We start from the raw sequence: 18,967 nt of genomic DNA on the forward strand, positions 1-18,967 counted from the left end.
CATTCACAAGATGTGGACGATTGGGGGCGCGTTACTGTCGTCCATGAAGACGAATGCCTCGCGAATATGCTACTGATATGGCTGGATTATAGGTCGGAGGATGGCATTCATGTATCGTACAGCCGTTAAGGCGCCTTCCATGACCACCAGCGGCGTACGTCGGCCCCACATAATGCTACCTAATCAGCAGGCAACCTCCACCTTGCTGCACTCGCTGGACAGTGCGTCTAAGACGTTCAGCCTGACCGGGTTGCCTCCAAACACGACGATTGTCTGGTTGAAGGCATATGCGACACTCATCGGTGAAGAGAACTTGATGCCAATCCTGAGCGGTCCATTTGTCAAGTTGTTGGGCCCATCTGCACCGCGCCGCATGGTGTCGTGGACCACGCCAGGAACGTCGGGAGTGAAGTTGCCATCATGCAGCGTATAGCGCACGATTAGAGTCGTACTGTGACTGAACGAAAACATGGTGGCGTTGGTGTCAGGGTTCCTCCAAGCCATAATCAATAGGTAGTGGTCATCCACTGCACTAGTAGCGCTTGGGTGGACTGAGCGACGCATGTCCTCAACAGTTCCTGTCTCTCTGTATCTCCTCTATGTCCGAACAACATCGTCTTGGTTCACTCCGAGATGCCTGGTCACTTCCCTTGTTGAGAGCCATTCCTGGCACAAAGTAACAATGCGGACGTGATCGAACCGGTGGAAATACTGGAAGTGAACGGCTGTCGGACCCCCTCCGTCTAATAGGCCTTCTCATGCATGGTTGTTTACATCTTTGGGCGGGTTTAGTGACATTTCTGAACAGTCAAAGGCACTGTGATACAATATCCACAGTCAACGTCTGTCTTCAGTAGTTCTGGGAACCGGGGTGATGCAAAACTTTTTTTAATATGTATACTATACAAACTGTAATGTTAATTCAATAAAGTCTGGTTAGATATAAGCATAGATTGAGAGCCCTAAACTTATCAGGTGAAATAAAGATATAAATAAATAAATAAACAAATATGCAGTATTGCACAATGACTTATTGAGTTAAAGTACCGCTGAATTGTATGAATGGCCAGTATTGTGACAAACAACACTCATCTTTTTAACGTACAAAGAGACTTACTTCTTAAGCACATTCTAAACTGAAATGAATATGTCGTTTGAGAATGGAAATGTCGGAACAAAATAAAATCTCTTACACATCAGTATCTGTGGACTTTTCTGCGGCTCAGATATGTAGTAAGTTTCGACGGATTTGTTCACATTGTTAGCACCGATAATGTATGCTTCAATTGTGCCAATTTATGACAGAAGGAAATGAACGAGAAATATGATACTGCTCAGCACTGTATAGCAATTTTTCATCTACTATAATAATTAACTGCTGAGAGATCATCTCGTATCATCGTTGGTTTACTGTACCTGATAGTCACAATGCGGCTGGGTTTGCACAAATCTGTGTTAAATTTGTGTACATATGCTATTTGAAATGAATGGTAACTTTTTAGTCTTAGTTGTTGGGCTGGTTTTCAATTAGCTGACCCTTGTGATTAAGATAATAACAATAAATTCGTGTTGCTTCATGACCTGGTGCAAGTCTTGCAATGGGATAGAACTTCGGTGACTAGCGTGTCCCTAATCTACTTATTTATTCAACGAGGGAATGGGCGCGTACACTTCAATGTTGAATCCAAACCAGGTGTCGAAAAATGGTTCAAATGGCTCTGAGCACAATGCGACTTAACTTCTGAGGTCATCAGTCGCCTAGAACTTAGAACTACTTAAACCAAACTAACCTAAGGACATGACACACATCCATGCATGCCCGAGGCAGGATTCGAACCTGTGATCGGAGCGGTCCCTCGGCTCCAGACTGTAGCGCCTAGAACCGCACGGCCACTCCAGCCGGCAAACCACGTGTCATTTCAGACAAATCTCCACATCCCTGAGAGGTGAATGCTAGTGTAAGAGGCAAACTGAGAAACCAGTGGACCGCTCAGAATTCGATGCAGCGACATTTCGATTGCACGAGCGCGATTTCCCTCTAGACTCCAGGCCCGACGTGGTTAGGGACTGAATGGGAAGATGACCGCAACGCAGAGATAACGACTTTGTTGTTGCCTGACGATATAAAACGTAACACTGTGACTGTGCGTATCGGAATACAGATATCAATTTGGTCATTGTCTTCGATACGGACTGGACATAAACATTTGTGGTACATGTTTTGTCACAGCTGAACTATAATTAAAATCACTGCGTTACGCTCTTTGAAATAAATGCTATATACTATCGGTTTTACTTGTCTGTCAGTTGGACTAAAGTCTGTGAATGTCTTTATAGGACGTCAAAACAAGGGCTTACGAATAGTAAGAAATTAGTTATTTTACTACAGCAATTCACTGTAGTACTGGGAAAGCGCTTCTACATCAAACCTGGGAAACAGAAGTATTTTCTTTTTGTTTCATCTCCGGTTTTTTCTGGAACCGCACATTATCATCATAAACACGAATCACCTTTCTCGCATCTACAGCAGACTAAATGTGATGCAGTTCTCAGCAAAATGTGAGCTTTCGATCTGACGCATCACTGGTGGCTTGAATGTTAACTTCCCTGTTTAATTGCTCAGATTAGTTCTCACACGATAGCGCGAGACTGTGTCGACTCATTTCCGAACCTCTGCTTCAGAATATAATCTCAAAGAATCCCCAAAGCAAAGCTCGAGAATACCGTTTAGTAGCAAGTGGAATTACCTTCAGAGTTATCCACTATCACTGATTCCTAGCGGTGATTGCAAGTTGATAGCCTCACTTATTTTACATTTTCTGCTAATCCGGTTCCGTCACTACCAGACGTTTCACTGGATATCCCTGCAGATGCCTCCATTACGTCACAGATTTCTCAATAACGAGCCAAAGTGAAAACACCTAACGAGAAAATGTAGACACCCAAATATCGTTCTACGCACACGACTAGAAAAGCATGATTTCACTTCTGGCGTTGTTGCTATCAGTAACACTACTGCAGTGGCGTCGCTATTGTAGATGGTAAATCCGAGATCCGATATACTTGAAAATCGTCATACAGTGGCCACATCTCGGGTAACTCTACGACGGCTCTCACCTTGATCATGTTGTTGGATGAGTCGCACGGAGACACACCAGCTCCTGCACCGAGCCGCCGTTTATATAGGCGCTGGGAGGCGGCCAGCCACGCGGCCTTGCGACAGACGATGGCCACGCAACAGGTGGAGCGCTGCAATACCTAACCGCCGAGCCAGGAGCTTGTGCTCTAGGGTGTCTCACTGTCCTCTGTCCAGATATGACAAGTCCAAAGTTTGATCCATCTTACAATAAACATTCTCTCTATCCTGAAGAATATGTCAGTTCAAGCTTCTCTTAGTGGGACAGTCTTTCCAAACCTTTCTGAAACCATCATGCCTGAACGAGATCATGTAGAGCCAACACCAGCAACAGAGTTTAGCACGTGACTGAAGTTTAACTTAAATTAGATGAAAATAATAAAAAAATTCTTTAAAGTTCAACAAACAAAATTTATTTGTTTTTGTGTATGTTACATTAAATCAATAAATAATGAATGCCATTTGGTTGGTACTGCTTACTTCTGAAATTTTTTTTGTATTCGGTTTGGTCGTGTCAAAGGTACGTCGTAAATGATGTTCGAAGCTCACTCGGTTCCTTGCTTTTGTTAGCATTGACACTATAGTTGTAACTCTGCCTATACGTTGTGCCGAAAAGAATCTCTATTTCAAGACTTTTTCTGATAAAATGGATGCTCGTCACCGATAGACAAGTTTCTGTGAAAGAGCTTTTTTTCCAGTATAAAAATAGATATGTTACGATTACGTGGAAATTGCGAAACTCTGTGAAATTGTCTGCGTCCGTCCATATACCGACAGTTTGTACCAGATAAAAATGAACACGATGAAGACGCCTCTCACCATCCATGATTTCTTCCCCTATCTAGAGACTCACTTCAGAATTTATGTCATCTGATACCAAGGATGATTTTTGTGCGTCGACGTTTTGGTTCTGTCTATGAATTTTGTATTGTATTAGCATTCCAAATACTGCTGCTGCTGCCCCCGTTTTTGCTCTCCTGCTGTTCTTTCTTCCCTTTCGCTAGTGGTCCCAACCGTACCTTGTATGCGTCTACCATCACCATCATTTCTCGGAATCTCAAAATGTATTGTACTTCAGCCTTGCATGGGTAAAACTACAACCTGCGAGGAACATTAGTAGTTTTATCTTGTGCTGCCAAAGTATTCATCACATTTCCTGACAAATAGAGCTTAAGCATACTTGTTTCTACAAAAGAATCTCCAAGATGTACCACTATGGAAATAAATATATTATGTGTTATTCTGACACGTTAGGGCTTTCCCTTTTTCTATCCCCACCATTTCCAGGAAAGATGAAATTTGTTGTCGAAGACTGATCGCTCTATGAAACACCTTCAGACTAGAGCCGCCGTATTAGTGTATGGAACAAGACAGCTCCGAATTTGGCTATAGCCTCTTTACACAACTCTTCGAGAGCTCTTGTGTTTGTTCCATTTTATCGGATGTGGTTTACTGTCTTCAATACCTGAGTGAGTATGTTCAAGAAATTAGGTGGAAATAGTTTCACTGCCAAAGCTTAGCGATGTATGATACGGCAGCAATTTCATTCACCATTGTGTGGAATCCAGAGCAAACTTCCATCATGGAATATGCTGTACCAATACAAAAACTTAAGCCGCGTGATGTAGCCACGCGGTCTGAGGCGTCTTGTCACAGCCCGAGCGGCTTCCCCCGACGGAGGTTCGCATCCTCCTTCGAGCGTGGGTTTGTGTGTTGTCCTTAGCGTAAGATAGTTTAAGTTACACTCCTGGATATGGAAAAAAGAACACATTGACACCGGTGTGTCAGACCCACCATACTTGCTCCGGACACTGCGAGAGGGCTGTACAAGCAATGATCACACGCACGGCACAGCGGACACACCAGGAACCGCGGTGTTGGCCGTCGAATGGCGCTAGCAGCGCAGCATTTGTGCACCGCCGCCGTCAGTGTCAGCCAGTTTGCCGTGGCATACGGAGCTCCATCGCAGTCTTTAACATTGGTAGCATGCCGCGACAGCGTGGACGTGAACCGTATGTGCAGCTAACAGACTTTGAGCGAGGGCATATAGTGGGCATGCGGGAGGCCGGGTGGACGTACCGCCGAATTGCTCAACACGTGGGGCGTGAGGTCTCCACAGTACATCGATGTTGTCGCCAGTGGTCGGCGGAAGGTGCACGTGCCCGTCGACCTGGGGCTGGACCGCAGCGACGCACGGATGCACGCCAAGACCGTAGGATCCTACGCAGTGCCGTAGGGGACCGCACCGCCACTTCCCAGCAAATTAGGTACACTGTTGCTCCTGGGGTATCGGCGAGGACCATTCGCAACCGTCTCCGTGAAGCTGGGCTACGGTCCCGCACACCGTTAGGCCGTCTTCCGCTCACGCGCCAACATCGTGCAGCCCGCCTCCAGTGGTGTCGCGACAGGCGTGAATGGAGGGACGAATGGAGATGTGTCGTCTTCAGCGATGACAGTCGCTTCTGCCTTGGTGCCAATGATGGTCGTATGCGTGTTTGGCGCCGTGCAGGTGAGCGCCACAATCAGGACTGCATGCGACCGAGGCACACAGGGCCAACACCCGGCATCATGGTGTGGGGAGCGATCTCCTACACTGGCCGTACATCTCTGGTGATCGTCGAGGGGACACTGAATAGTGCACGGTACATCCAAACCGTCATCGAACCCATCGTTCTACCATTCCTAGACCGGCAAGGGAACTTGCTGTTCCAACAGGACAATGCACGTCCGCATGTATCCCGTGCCACCCAACGTGCTCTAGAAGGTGTAAGTCAACTACCCTGGCCAGCAAGATCTCCGGATCTGTCCCCCATTGAGCATGTTTCGGACTGGATGAAGCGTCGTCTCACGCGGTCTGCACGTCCAGCACGAACGCTGGTCGAACTGAGGTTCCAGGTGGAAATGGCATGGCAAGCCGTTCCACAGGACTACATCCAGCATCTCTACGATCGTCTCCATGGGAGAATAGCAGCCTGCATTGCTGCGAAAGGTGGATATACACTGTACTAGTGCCGACATTGTGCATGCTCTGTTGCCTGTGTCTGTGTGCCTTTGGATCTGTCAGTGTGATCATGTGATGTATCTGACCCCAGGAATGTGTCAATAAAGTTTCCCCTTCCTGGGACAATGAATTCACGGTGTTCTTATTTCAATTTCCATGAGTGTATGTTCCAAAATTCTACTACGGATCGACGTCAATCCTGTTAGTCTGTAATTCAGCTGATTACACCTATTTCCTTTCTTGAGTCTTGGTGTGACCTGCGCAACTTTTCAGTCTTTAGATGCGATTCTTTGAACTAGCGAACGGTTGTATTTGATAAGTGAGGATGAAGCTACTGTATCAGCATGCTTTGAAAGGAAGCTAACTGGAATACAGTTTGGACAGAAGGTCTTGGCTTTATCAAGTGGTTTAAGCTGCCCCTCGAAATTGCTCAAGAAAGTCATACAAATCTAAAAACTGTGAATTTCACCAAATCGTAGGGACTGCATTTATGGATAACGTAAATTGAAACATAGATAACGTTGAAGGGAAGGATAAGAGGAAATCTCAGGAACACAGCATTTTCAAATAGTATTTACGTACAGGAGCTGATGCATCTGATTAGAAAGAGAAGTAGTTCCAAGAAAAACAATGACTAGCCTACAACACAACAAATTAAAAGCCGGATTACTTAAGAACACACAGGTACAAGCCCCACTGTCCAATGACTGCATGCTGGGTTTTCAACAAAACATCAGTCAGCAAGGTGGGCCCTTTGCTGTGCGTTAATAAAGAAGAACATTTGGGTAGGACTATCTGAAACATAGATTTGTTTCCACAAGAACTAACATAACTAAAACATAAGGCATGGCACTTACACACTTTTAGGTGTAATAGCTCTTGATTGGAATGTTAACAAAACACTCTCAACTTGAGGTCACAGTACTGTTCAAACTTTGAGGTGAGAATAAACATAATGTGGATTTCAGATGTAACCAAGGCCCAGGAACAGTGTACGTAGTTCCAAAACTCCCATCGCTTTCTGGAGGACTCGATGGAAGGAAACAGGCGGCACAAAGCTTAGCTCTCTAGACCAGCTAGAATTAACACGGTGGCGGTAGGAAACCAGAGTAAGAATAATTGACAAGACTCCAAAAATAGTCTGCCACAACGTCACCAGTTCATTGCAGACTCTACAAGAGCCCGATCCATAGAATTCCAAAATAGCACACATAGTCTCCTTATCTGCTCTTGCTAATAGAGCTCTTGGAGACGCACCTGCGTCTAGGAATAGCACGCCGGATAACGCTACTACACAAGTAACAACCACATCAGACACACCAAGTCGAGTGCCCCGGCGGGCGCCTGTCGTCACCGTCTGCGTCAATCGCGACTCCTTGCGAAGGACCACCACGCAACCCACGGTGCTACTCCCGAAGAGAGCCCCACAACAACGCACATGAGCCTAAACACGCTCGCGCTCTGACGGGAAGATATCTACAGAACACTCGAAGTGCCCGAGAAGCTAGAAGGTGCAGGAAAACCATCGCAAAAGAATTTGGTAAAAGCGAGCCGGAAGACTCAATAACCTCAAAAAAAGTGGAAAGACTGATAGTATCCAACCACCAAGCATACAGTATTAAACTCGAAGTAGTATATCAACCCTGAGGAGAAACAAGTTCACTCATCACTCGGTACAGATCCTTGTGGGACTCCTTCCCTACATTTTGTCAACCCACGTATGAGGTGCATATCGGTCAGCTTTTGACCAGTAAACCTACCCACATTGTTGTGCATCGCTGTTGACGTACAAATAACATTGCCGGCTAAATAGACAGTAGGCAAAACCGGGCAGTACTCAATGTGTGCTTGAAGGCGAAGGGTATACTCGTCAGAATTATTGTGAACAGTAAGGACCGTTAGTAACGGAATTAATTTGTTTTCAGACAAGACACACACAGCGCGTTAAGTCGAAATTTGTATTGTTGGGCAGATACTGTTAATTTCCGACAACGTCCGATATTTTACCACATGGGTTGAGCTTCAACCTACCATCAAAAGTGTTGCCGGAAGAGTCCGGAGAATTTGCACGTTTTACTGCCTGGACGCCAAGTTAAAACTTCTGAAGCAGCCTTCAGAGAAAAATGGCTATTCATAAAAAGTAGTACATCGATTTCTGCTATCAAATAACGGTAGGCCGAGGAGTAAGGATAAAACACAACAATTGAAAACACAGTAGTTTTCTTCTTTTTATAAAAAATTAACTGATTTTAATGAGAAGATTTTACAGAACCATTACCTCTGATCGGTTTTCAGACCAATAAAGAAGATGTGTGCCAAACTCCCAGATATGTAAAGTGTAAAAACTCTTCATTGCCAGCATGCGGCGAATATAAAATTCCTCTTACGTGTGGTAAGATCTATATTGGAAGCTCAGAGACAACTATGAAGGAACATTAAAAGTATTTGTAGACTAACGAAAATACGAGGATGTGCCGAAAAATAATACCTCGGAATTTTTTACGTGAAAACTCACATAGCTTTTTAAATAAAACAAACGTTATTAACATTCATGTTCAACCTTCATGTCTATATATTGGGAGACCTTTGCCGCTTGAGGGCTCCGAATTGTAGCGTGCAACATAGCGGTGTGTAACGTGACTACGTCGGCGTGTGAAAAACTACTTGCTGCAATCTAGTTTCGATTTCTAAGATTTGGTCGACACATGGAGCGTTCTCTCCTTCAGCACGACAATGCCAGACCACACTCAAGAGCTGCGACATCACCACAGTCTGACGCTTTCGGTTCACTACCATCGATCATTCTCCATACAGTGCTATCCTATTTCCGTCTGTTTCCAAAACTTAAACAGCATCTTCGAGATCTTCACTTTGATAGCGATGAAGCGGTGCAAACAAGGGCGAGGTCGAGGCTCCTTCAAGAAAGTCAAACATTGTACAGTGATGGTATCAACGAACTGGTCTCTCGTTGGGAACAATTTGTTCATAGCCAGGGCACTAGGTTGTGAAATAAATATGTAGACATGAAGAATGAAGGTGTAGAATGTTAAAAACATTTGTTTTATAAACAGCTTTAAGAGCTTTCATATAAAAAATTCGGAGGCATTACTTTCCAATACCCCCTACCAGAAAAAAATCTGATATGGCAGAGCAAGCCCTCCAGTCAGGAAATCATGAATTTTTCCAAAATTAAAACGTTATCTATCCACAGCTAAATAGAGAAGCCATCGAAATATGAGAGTAATCTTAGGAGGGCAGAAGAATCTGTATGGAAAATAACTTGGTAGAATCGCTAGGCATGTTTTGTCTATAACAGACGGCAATTGAATAATTACATTTTGTCTTCGATAAGGATAATCTGTGCTGTGAGCTTTTAAAGCAACTATTTTTACGTTATGTGTGTGGCCTGCTGACGTGTGATCTATCATCGGCAAGGCTCAACAGAACGAAGTGCAATCTGAAGATGTCCAGCTTAGTTCTGGACGAAACCTTATGAACGAAAATGTTTCATGCACCATGATATACAACTTGTAATATTAAGTAGAAGCTGGACAAAAACTTCTTGAAAGTTATTATGTAAATTGAGGCATCAGGACTTTATGTGAAATCGGCGGCGACGACCGAAAAATGTGTACCACACAGGACTCAAAACCGAGATCTGCTACTCACAAGGAAGTTGCGCTAACCACTGCACCATCCGCACGCAGTGTTTATATCAAATGCGTGCACTGCCTCGCCACGCTCCCCAGCGACCCATATTTCCACCTAGTGCCAACTATCCACAATCCGCATCTATGTCCTCCATGCTCCAGCTGGGGGCCCAACGATATTCTGCCTCCGCACTGGAGGTTGTGGATTCATTTCCCATCGAGGTTAATCAGTCATATGAATGCATAGTAAATGTTCTTTCGTTGGGCAATGAATCGACAACCTTCAGTGAAGATGCAAGATACTAACTGGCTTCCAGTGGAATCTAAAATTAGCGTCATGGAGGACATGGACTAGGACTGAGCCGGCCGCTGTAGCCGAGTGGTTGTAGCTTTCATAAATAAAGATTAATATCATGCGCACTATCCGACAAATCCAACTTTGATCCTGGAATTAAAGAATAAAGGTTAGTCTCATGGTAAGAAACAGCCACGTTGAGGTATACAGCAATAAGAGCTGCTATTTTGTAATACGAGCGCAGAATTTTAATGCGGAAATCTATATCTCTATTCTTAATTAATTCCCTGAATTACACTTCTCCACATGTCTTCGTGTTGTGTTTGGCCGACCGAGAGGTTCTAGGCACTTCAGTCCGAAGCCGCGCTGCTGTACGGTCGCAGGTTCGAATCCTGCCTCGGGAATGTAAGTGTGTGATGTCCTTAGGTTAGTTAGGTTTAAGTAGTTATAAGTCTAGGGGACTGGTGACCTCAGATGTTGAGTCCCACAGTGCTCAGAGCGATTGGAACTGTTTTGACCAGGACTGCGGATAGTTGGCACTAGGTGGAAAGGTAACGCAGTGGTTGATGCAACTGCCTAGAAATCATGTGATCCTCGGTTCGAGTCCCAGTCCACCACACATTCTAACTCATCGCTTTCAATACCACATAACGTCCCGTTGCAGCTGACATCAATAGTTCCTTTTCTTTCCATTCTACATCTACATCTACACACATACTCCGCTAGCCACCAAGCGGTGTGTGGCGGAGTGCACAACTCGAGCCAAAGTCATATCCCCCCCCCCCCCCCCCCATTCCCCCGTCTGTTCCACTCCCGATCGCGCGAGTGAAAAATCACTGTATGAATGCCTCAGTACGAACTCTAATTTACCTTATCTTTGAATGGTGATCACTGCACGATTTGAAAGTTGGTGGTACTAATATATGCTCTACGTCCTCGCCAAAGATCGGAATTCGGAATTTAGTGAGCAGCGCCTACTGTTTAGCGCGTCATCTGCAAGTGTGTCCCACTTCAAACTTTTTATGAGATTTGTAACGCTCTCGCGATGGCTAAATGTACCAGTCACGAATCTTGCCGCTTTTCTTTGGACCTTCTGAATCTCTTGAATCAGACCCAACTGGTAAGGGCCACATACAGACGAACAACACTCTAAAACTGGACGAACTAAAGTATTGAAAGCTATTTCCTTTGTTGAAGGACTGCTTCGCTTCAGGATTCTACCAACCTACTAGTATAATCTCATCATTCCATTTGAGATCATTTCGAATAGTCACACGCAGATACTTAACGGATGTTACCGCTTCCAAAGACTGGGCATTTATTTTGTACTCGTACATTAATGGGGATTTTTGCCTTTTTATACGCATTAGGTTGCTCTTACAAATATTGAGAGATAATTACCAGTCATTACACCACGCATTTATTTTCTGCAAATCCTCATCGATTTGTTCACAACTTTCGTGTGATACTACTTTCCTGTAGACTACAGCATCATCGGCAAACAGTGTAATGCTGCTGTCAGTACCATCAACCAGATCGTTTATGCAAATCGTAAAAAGCAGCGGACCTATTACGCTGTCCATGGGCACACCTGAAGTTACGCTTGTTTCTGTTGAAGTCGCCCCGTTCAGGACGACATACTGCTCCCTCTCTGTTAAAAAACTATGTATCCAACCGGTTATGTCATCGGATAGGCACTTTTTGGAGAAAGCAACAGTGCGGGAGTCGAACGCCTTGCTTAAGTTGAGAAATTTGCCATCAACCTCGGAGCGGGTATCTAGAGCCTGTTGTATATAATGGACCGAGATGGCCAGCTGTGTCTCGCATGACTGCTGTTTCCTAAAACCGTGCTGGTTTCTGCAGAGGAGCTTCTTCCATTCCACCCCCTCCACCTCTAATTGACGTAATACGTATCATAGCCGCGGATTGCACATGGTGTCTGCTCTTTTGGACACAGCGTTTGTCACGCGGACTATCTATGTTAAATGTTTGAAAATTGTTGTCTGACACCTAAATGCATTTGGATTGAGGCGTACGTTTGCGTACTTGGCCTCTTTGCATAATGAAAAATAGGGGCTCTCATCAAACGTCCTGGCTTCCATTTGTGGAGCAATGTGTCCCATAGTACCTCCAAAGCAAACCATTGCTACAAAACATAAAATTAAAACTAATATCAGTGAGCCATTTTCACATCACACTATCTTCTATCATCATTTGCTGAACAGTCTTATTTGGCTTTCTCACTAAATTTTCTATGATGTGGAAAGCGCCTGTGATTATCTTTTGTTTGTGTAGCTCTGTATGAATACTAAAAGCCAAACCTGCATTAAAAATTTCCTGCAATGGTTCTTAGAATATATCATCGTTGGCTGTGCTCCAGCTTTAGTCAGTAGCTTCTGAAAGAGAAAGTTATGCAGTGCTACAGTTGCCCTCCATTGTCCAAATATAATCATGGTAGATTCATCTCCTACGATTACTCATTTTTGAGCTTAATCTGACTAAAGAAGGTCTTACGAAAAAAACAAGTGTATCTTTTTTACAAAAAGGAGATCATTCCAGTTTAGTTATTTATTTTTTATCATTTATATTTTAACACAGTGAATTTGCTGCATTTTATCAGCCGAGTATCGCCGGAGCAGCGTGGTATGCAGCAGCGAAGGGCGCTGCGTGGTAGGCGGCGGCGACGACTGGGGCGGCGGCGGCCACGGCGAGTCCGTTGAAGTTCTGCGCGATGTACTGCGAGCTGTGCGCCGTCACGACGGCCGGCGCGGGGGCGGCGTAGGCCACGGGGGCGGTGGCCACCAGGGGGGCGGAGTAGGCCAGGGGGGCGAGGCCGGCCTTGGGGGCGGCGCTCACGCAGCAGGCGGCCGCAGCCAGCAGCAATACAGTCTGCAGGAAAAAATACAGTAATATATTGGGCACATACATGTGTGGCAGTATTTTGACAGTGGTAATACACATGCATCATACATAGTGGCACTTTGCTCACATGTTCGCACACAAATTTCTGTGTGAAAGAAACAGAATTCTCTCTCAGAATCTTTCCGGGAAACCGTTATGACGAGTCTCTTGAAATGTATTCCATGGTGGTAAAACGTTTTCATAAATTGCAGTACAAACACCAATCATGCATGATAATTATTAGAAACGATACCTAACGTAGAGTTACTGGAATATTGTCCACCCCGATACCTGTGTGGCAAGCTGGCACGGTAGCTCGGCGTGCTCGGTGAGAGAATTAGCTGCCCTCTGCAATAAAAAATATGAGTGAATGGAACAACGAAGAACTTAAACGGACGTCATAGAACGTCCCCTTCCCCCCCTCCCTCCCCCCCCCCCCCCGAACAAATGGAACGAACTATACCGAACAAAATGAGCTTAAAAAAATCAAAAAGTTGTCAGCAAGACGGATTGCAGTCCTACGGGCTCGATTCCCGGCTAGGTCGGAGATTTTCTCCGCTCAGGAAATGGGTATTGTGTTGTCGTCACCATCATTTCGTCCCCATCCGGCGCGCATGTCGTCCAATGTGGCGTCGAACGTAATAAGACCTGAACCAAGGCGGCCGGACCTGCCCCGCAAGGGGCCTCCTGGCCAATGACGCAAAACGCTCATTTCATTTCACTGCAATATTCATACTGAGTCCAGGAACAATTAAAAATACAGTAAAGTCATGGCTATTGGTAATTAATATTAGAAAAAATTTTATGGAGTAGGAATCTTCAAATTATTTATTGATGTTTCTTTGATTTACAGCTATTCTTGGTCACCAAGGTTTCTAAAACATCTTGTGTGGTGGACTGAAGGGTGGGGCAACTTTTCCTCATGGGCAACTCTGTTTAATCCTGGTAGCGGAATAACTTTTCATAGTCAAGGAGGGAAGAGTAGGAAGGCAACACAGTTCCATACAATAGTTTTCTAAGTTACCAAAAGGATGTCTAGTGATACTAGTTACTGTAGGCAAGGAACGACGTGGAAATAAATTGGCTAAAAGCTGTAAAACGTACCGTATGTTTCCTTCAAGAGTTTCGTTTCCTGACGTTATAGCGAACTGACCATTTGCACGTAAACATACACCTGGAAAAATTTTGTTATTTAGCAGCGTATATCATGTGTTACCTGCAGAGCCAGACATAACACATGATTTCCTGTGACGCACAGTATGAAGGAATAGAAATGTTGAGTTCATGTAATTTTAAGTGTCGCAGAGGACATCATTTTCTTCCTTGGGTACTACTGTTGGTCTACAGTTTGTTCGTGTGCGTGAGATACAAGTCAAGTGATAAGCTATTTCTGAAGTATCAGAACACACATTGTAATGTGAATTCCTGAAAGAAGGCTCAATTTAAATAATAAACGGATAAAAGTTTGCTGTGTTAAAAAACGTCCCCTCCGTGTCCGGGATAATATTATAATAGTAAATCGTTTCTCACGGGGTGGAAGTTAGAGCAACCAGTCAAATATAATAAATATGTCATTATAACGTTTTCTACATGAGAGCTAGCATATAAATTGAATTGAAAAGCCACTGAGTACGATTCTGTTCCCGGTTATTCAAACTAACGTTTTGCTATAATTCATACACATCCATTCAGAAGAGTTTCTGGCAAGGTTCAAAGCCTATGTTGCGCCGATGAAATCACTGTTTCAGAATCGGCGTAGGTTAAACCTGTTGTTGGACCTGATACGATCCCTGATACCTGCCTTTCACTGACTGTGCGTAGCCAATTCGAATAACTAATGGAGTCACGTGGAATGAGTCAGAGCTTCAACTTCGCACAGGTTACTCTTCAATCACTCGTACCTGAGTCTGTGAATGATCGAAACTTTGATTCAGGTGGCACATGCGCATTGCCCGCGATCTGCAGGTGTGTATCACCGAGTATTAATCTTCCACTTACAAAAAAACAGTGTACATGCAGAAAACAAAATAATTCACCAAAATTTCCTTTGCCTCGTTGCTTACACTATCGTCACACTCTACAGGTGTCTTAGAAAGATAAATAAAGATTGCTCGTCCGACAGGAGGAGTACCTTGATCATGTTGTCCGGTGTGGGGAGCTGCTGTCTTCTGAGGACACAGTGGCGCTGCCGGGACTGGGGCCCGTCTTTATAGGCGGTGGCGACGCGGGCGTGGCCTGCATGCTGGGTGACGGCCAGGGTATTGCTCCAGGCCGTGAGGATGCGATACGTAACGTAACGTAACGCAACGCAACGCAGCGCAACGGCGCCATACGTAATGCTGTGAAGACACCGGGATGTCTCCAGCACCACGCTCCACGCGCACTTTCTGCTTCTGTACCTGCACACTATTGAAATGAGGTACTGCTCAGAAGTTGACCCAGCTATTTCATCTGCTTGGACAACCTGGTTGCTTAAAAACAAAATCATGTGTATTGTGAGATGCCTTTAGCAAAACACAGTTTATTTTCTCTTCACTCACACACCTCTTGAACGCATTATAGTAGTACAGTGCTCGTTCGTACTGTTAAACATAGTAACCACAAAAAGTAAGTCAAATAAATTAGAAACATATGTAGACAGTTAAAGTAATCTAGTAAACAGACGATAAATATAATTATCATAGACGTGTGACAGTAGAAGCAACAAATAAGTAGCAGGAGTGTGATAAATAACATTAACATAGCCCAAAATAATCAGTTGTAGTTCTACATGTATTTCGTTCCATATAAAGCATAGTGCATAGCAAATTCTTATAAGTTGCAGATTACAAACTGCTTTGAACCATCAGCTGTACTGCAGAAGACAGACACATGAACAACAAAGTATGGTATACATTCTGGTTGAAACTTTTTGAATTAAATAACAACAGTCGCAAGCTGAATTTATTTACCTTTACATCTACTTATAGTTGGAGGGAAGAAAATGGAAACCCATTTATGTCGGTGAAACGTCACCGCGACTAGTATGGATGAAGAGAAAACAAAAAAATAGTGTTTATCTCAAAGAAGAATCTTCAGAACATGTTTTTATAAAGCGCACTTGGACACAGATAGTAAGCTATCATAAATAAAGATTAATATCATCCGTACTATCCGACAAATCCAACTTTGATCCTGGAATTCAAGAATAAAGGTTAGTCTCATAGTAAGATACAGCCACATTGAAGTAATAAGAGCTAGTATTTTGTAATATAATTGCAGAATTTTAACGCGTAAATTGCCTTGTCTTGCTTTTACCATCCTTACCTTTACTGAGAGATACAAGACGAGAGGGGTATGGTAACAGTAAAAGCAAAGTAACATGTTTCCGAGATGTTAACGCCCAATACGATGGCTGTAAATTCTATAGGGAAGTACATGACACAATGGAGACTAAGGTCCAAATACTTAATCCTAAAAGACGAGCTTAGAAGATTTTTTTATTTCGCATATTCACGACACTGATGAATGTTCTGTCCTGATAAATGTACTGAGTGGAAATTGTTTCTCAGTTACTGTTAACAGTATGAGAAGACAATTTTCGTGACGAATCCTCACATGTACACTACTGGCCATTAAAATTCCTACACCAAGAAGATGACGTGCTACAGACGCGAAATTTAACCGACAGGAAGAAGATGATGTGATACGTAAAGCTTTTCAGAGCATTCACACAACGTTGGCGCCGGTAGCGACACCTACAACATGCTGACATGAGGAAAGTTTCCAACCGATTTCTCATACACAAATAGCACTTGACCGGCGTTGCCTGGGAAACGTTGTTGGGATGCCTCATGTTAGGAGGAGAAATGCGTACCATCACGTTTCCGACTTTGATAAAGATCGGATGGTAGCCTATCGCGATTGCGGTTTATCGTTTCGCGACATTGCTGCTCGCGTTGGTCGAGATCCAATGACTGTTAGCAGAATATGGAATCTGTGGGTTCAGGAGGGTAATACGGAACGCCGTGCTGGATCCCAACGTCCTCGTATCACTAGCAGTCGAGATGACGGGCATCTTATCCGCATGGCTGTAACGAGTCGTGCAGCCACGTCTCGATCCCTGAGTCAACAGATGGGGACGTTTGCAAGACAACAACCATCTGCACCAACAGTTCGACGACGTTTCCAGCAGCATGAACTATCACCTCGGAGACCATGGCTGCGGTTACCCTTGATGCTGCATCACAGACAGGAGCGCATGCGATGGTGTACTCAACGACGAACCTGGGTATACGAATGGCAAAACGACATTTTTTCGGATCAATTCAGGTTCTGTTTACAGCATCATTATGGTCGCATCCGTGTTTGGCGACATCGCGGTGAAAGCACGTAGGAAGCGTGTATTCGACATCGCCATACTGCCGTGTCACCCGGCGTGATGGTATGAGGTGCCATAGGTTACACGCTTCGGTCACCTCTTGTTCCCATTGACGGCCCTTTGAACAGTGGACGTTACATTTCAGATGTGTGACGACCCGTGACTACTCCTCATTCTATCCCTGCGAAACCCTACATTTCAGCAGGATAATGCACGACCGCATGTTGCAGGTCCTGTACGGGCCTTTCTGGATACAGAAAGTGTTCGACTGCTGCCTTCGCCAGCACATGCTCCAGATCTCTCACCAATTTAAAACGTCTAGTCAATGGTAGCAGAGCAACTGGCTCGTCTCTACACGCCAGTCACTACTCTTGATGAACTGTGGTATCGTATTGAAGCTGCATGGGCAGCTGTTCTTATACACGCCATCCAAGCTCTGTTTGACTCAATGCCCAGGCGTATCAAGGCCGCTATTACGGCCATAGGTGGTTGTTCTCGGTACCGATGTGTCAGGATCTATGCATCCAAATCGCGAGGAAATGTAATCACGTGTCAGTTCTAGTATAATATATTTGTCCAATGAATACCCGTTTATCATCTGCATTTCTTCTTGGTGTAGCAATTTGAATGACCAGTAGTGTAGTTAGGGTAAATCTAGAATGACAAGTAGCTTTTCTGAAAATTTTGCCTCTAGTATTTCGCTTTCTCAGAGGTCAGAATAGGTGATAAGGAGTTGCAAGCAGAAGAATTTAATTGTGTAAATACTCTGCATAAGACTCCAAACAGTTGTGGATTCACAGTGAGTTAGCGATGGGACAGCGGCGATGTGTGAGTGATATTAAGTTCAAGAAACTTTGGTGGTGATCGTTCACCTGGTGATCATTCAGTTTATGACATTAAATGGTTGAAACACTGCCTTGAGAAGTACATTCTGAGTTGTATTATTTGGAGCAAAATGAAGATATTTTAAGATGTCCTAACTTCTGAGCGAACAAAAATGACCATAATAGAAATTTTCTTCTAAACTGACCTTTGAACTTTGTTTATCATCGTGATGTATACATCATGATGACAATATGAATGGGACGCTTCTGATTAGTCAGTTATTGTTTCTTTCATTATGAAGAATTTTATCCATTGCTTCAAATGTTTGCACCCGAATCATTGTACCTTCATTTCCGATCATAACGCTGCACAGTGTCAGAATTTTTCTACTTGTCGACATTCTCCGTGCAACGTAAATTTAGAATCCTAGTGCACGTTCATTGGCGGACAATTCCTAACCAGAATTAAGTGTTATTTCACCATCTATTATTGTAGCTGGAATATCCGGCGAGTCTAGAGAAAGAGCTATTTCATTCCGACCAAACTTTGTTTATAATCCTATCAAGCAGGAATGTTTTTCCTTTGTCACCAGAGACAAACCAGAATATCACGGTTCTTTGCGTGGTTCATGATGATATGGCAGCCTCGATTATGGGTCTCATTGATAATTGCTAATTCATTCTATGTATTTCTGTGATCACTCATTATGTCCAAAGCTAAATGGGTTGCTAGAAATGAAATGGTCACTTGTCTCTCCAAAGCTTTGGTATTAACACCTTTCTGGCGCAACCCATGTTCA

At 44.0% G+C, this 18,967-nt stretch overlaps 2 protein-coding genes across 6 annotated transcripts in view; both read right to left on the minus strand.

Moving 5' to 3' along the window:
* Positions 1-18,967, minus strand: part of LOC126355153 (cuticle protein 16.5-like) — a 170,560-nt gene that overhangs the window by 56,030 nt on the left and 95,563 nt on the right. The window contains exon 1 of one of the 5 annotated variants that reach the window (XM_050005353.1): positions 3,118-3,133. The exons of 2 other annotated variants lie outside the window; for them this stretch is intronic. In XM_050005353.1, the coding sequence (XP_049861310.1) occupies positions 3,118-3,126 (9 nt within the window). In that variant the 5' untranslated portion in view covers positions 3,127-3,133. Of the gene's footprint in view, positions 1-3,117; positions 3,150-18,967 lie in introns of those variants that run through there. 2 more of the 5 variants (XM_050005349.1, XM_050005347.1) reach the window with 2 other exon arrangements.
* Positions 12,613-15,151, minus strand: LOC126355154 (cuticle protein 21-like). The gene is made up of 2 exons (XM_050005358.1): positions 15,115-15,151; positions 12,613-12,971 (listed from the first exon to the last, which is right to left on the minus strand). The coding sequence occupies exons 1-2, from the start codon at positions 15,121-15,123 to the stop codon at positions 12,699-12,701; spliced, it is 282 nt and encodes a 93-aa protein (XP_049861315.1). The 5' UTR covers positions 15,124-15,151; the 3' UTR covers positions 12,613-12,698.

This window comes from Schistocerca gregaria, chromosome 3, assembly GCF_023897955.1.
Source record: "Schistocerca gregaria isolate iqSchGreg1 chromosome 3, iqSchGreg1.2, whole genome shotgun sequence".
In the NCBI taxonomy this organism is placed as follows: domain Eukaryota; kingdom Metazoa; phylum Arthropoda; class Insecta; order Orthoptera; family Acrididae; genus Schistocerca; species Schistocerca gregaria.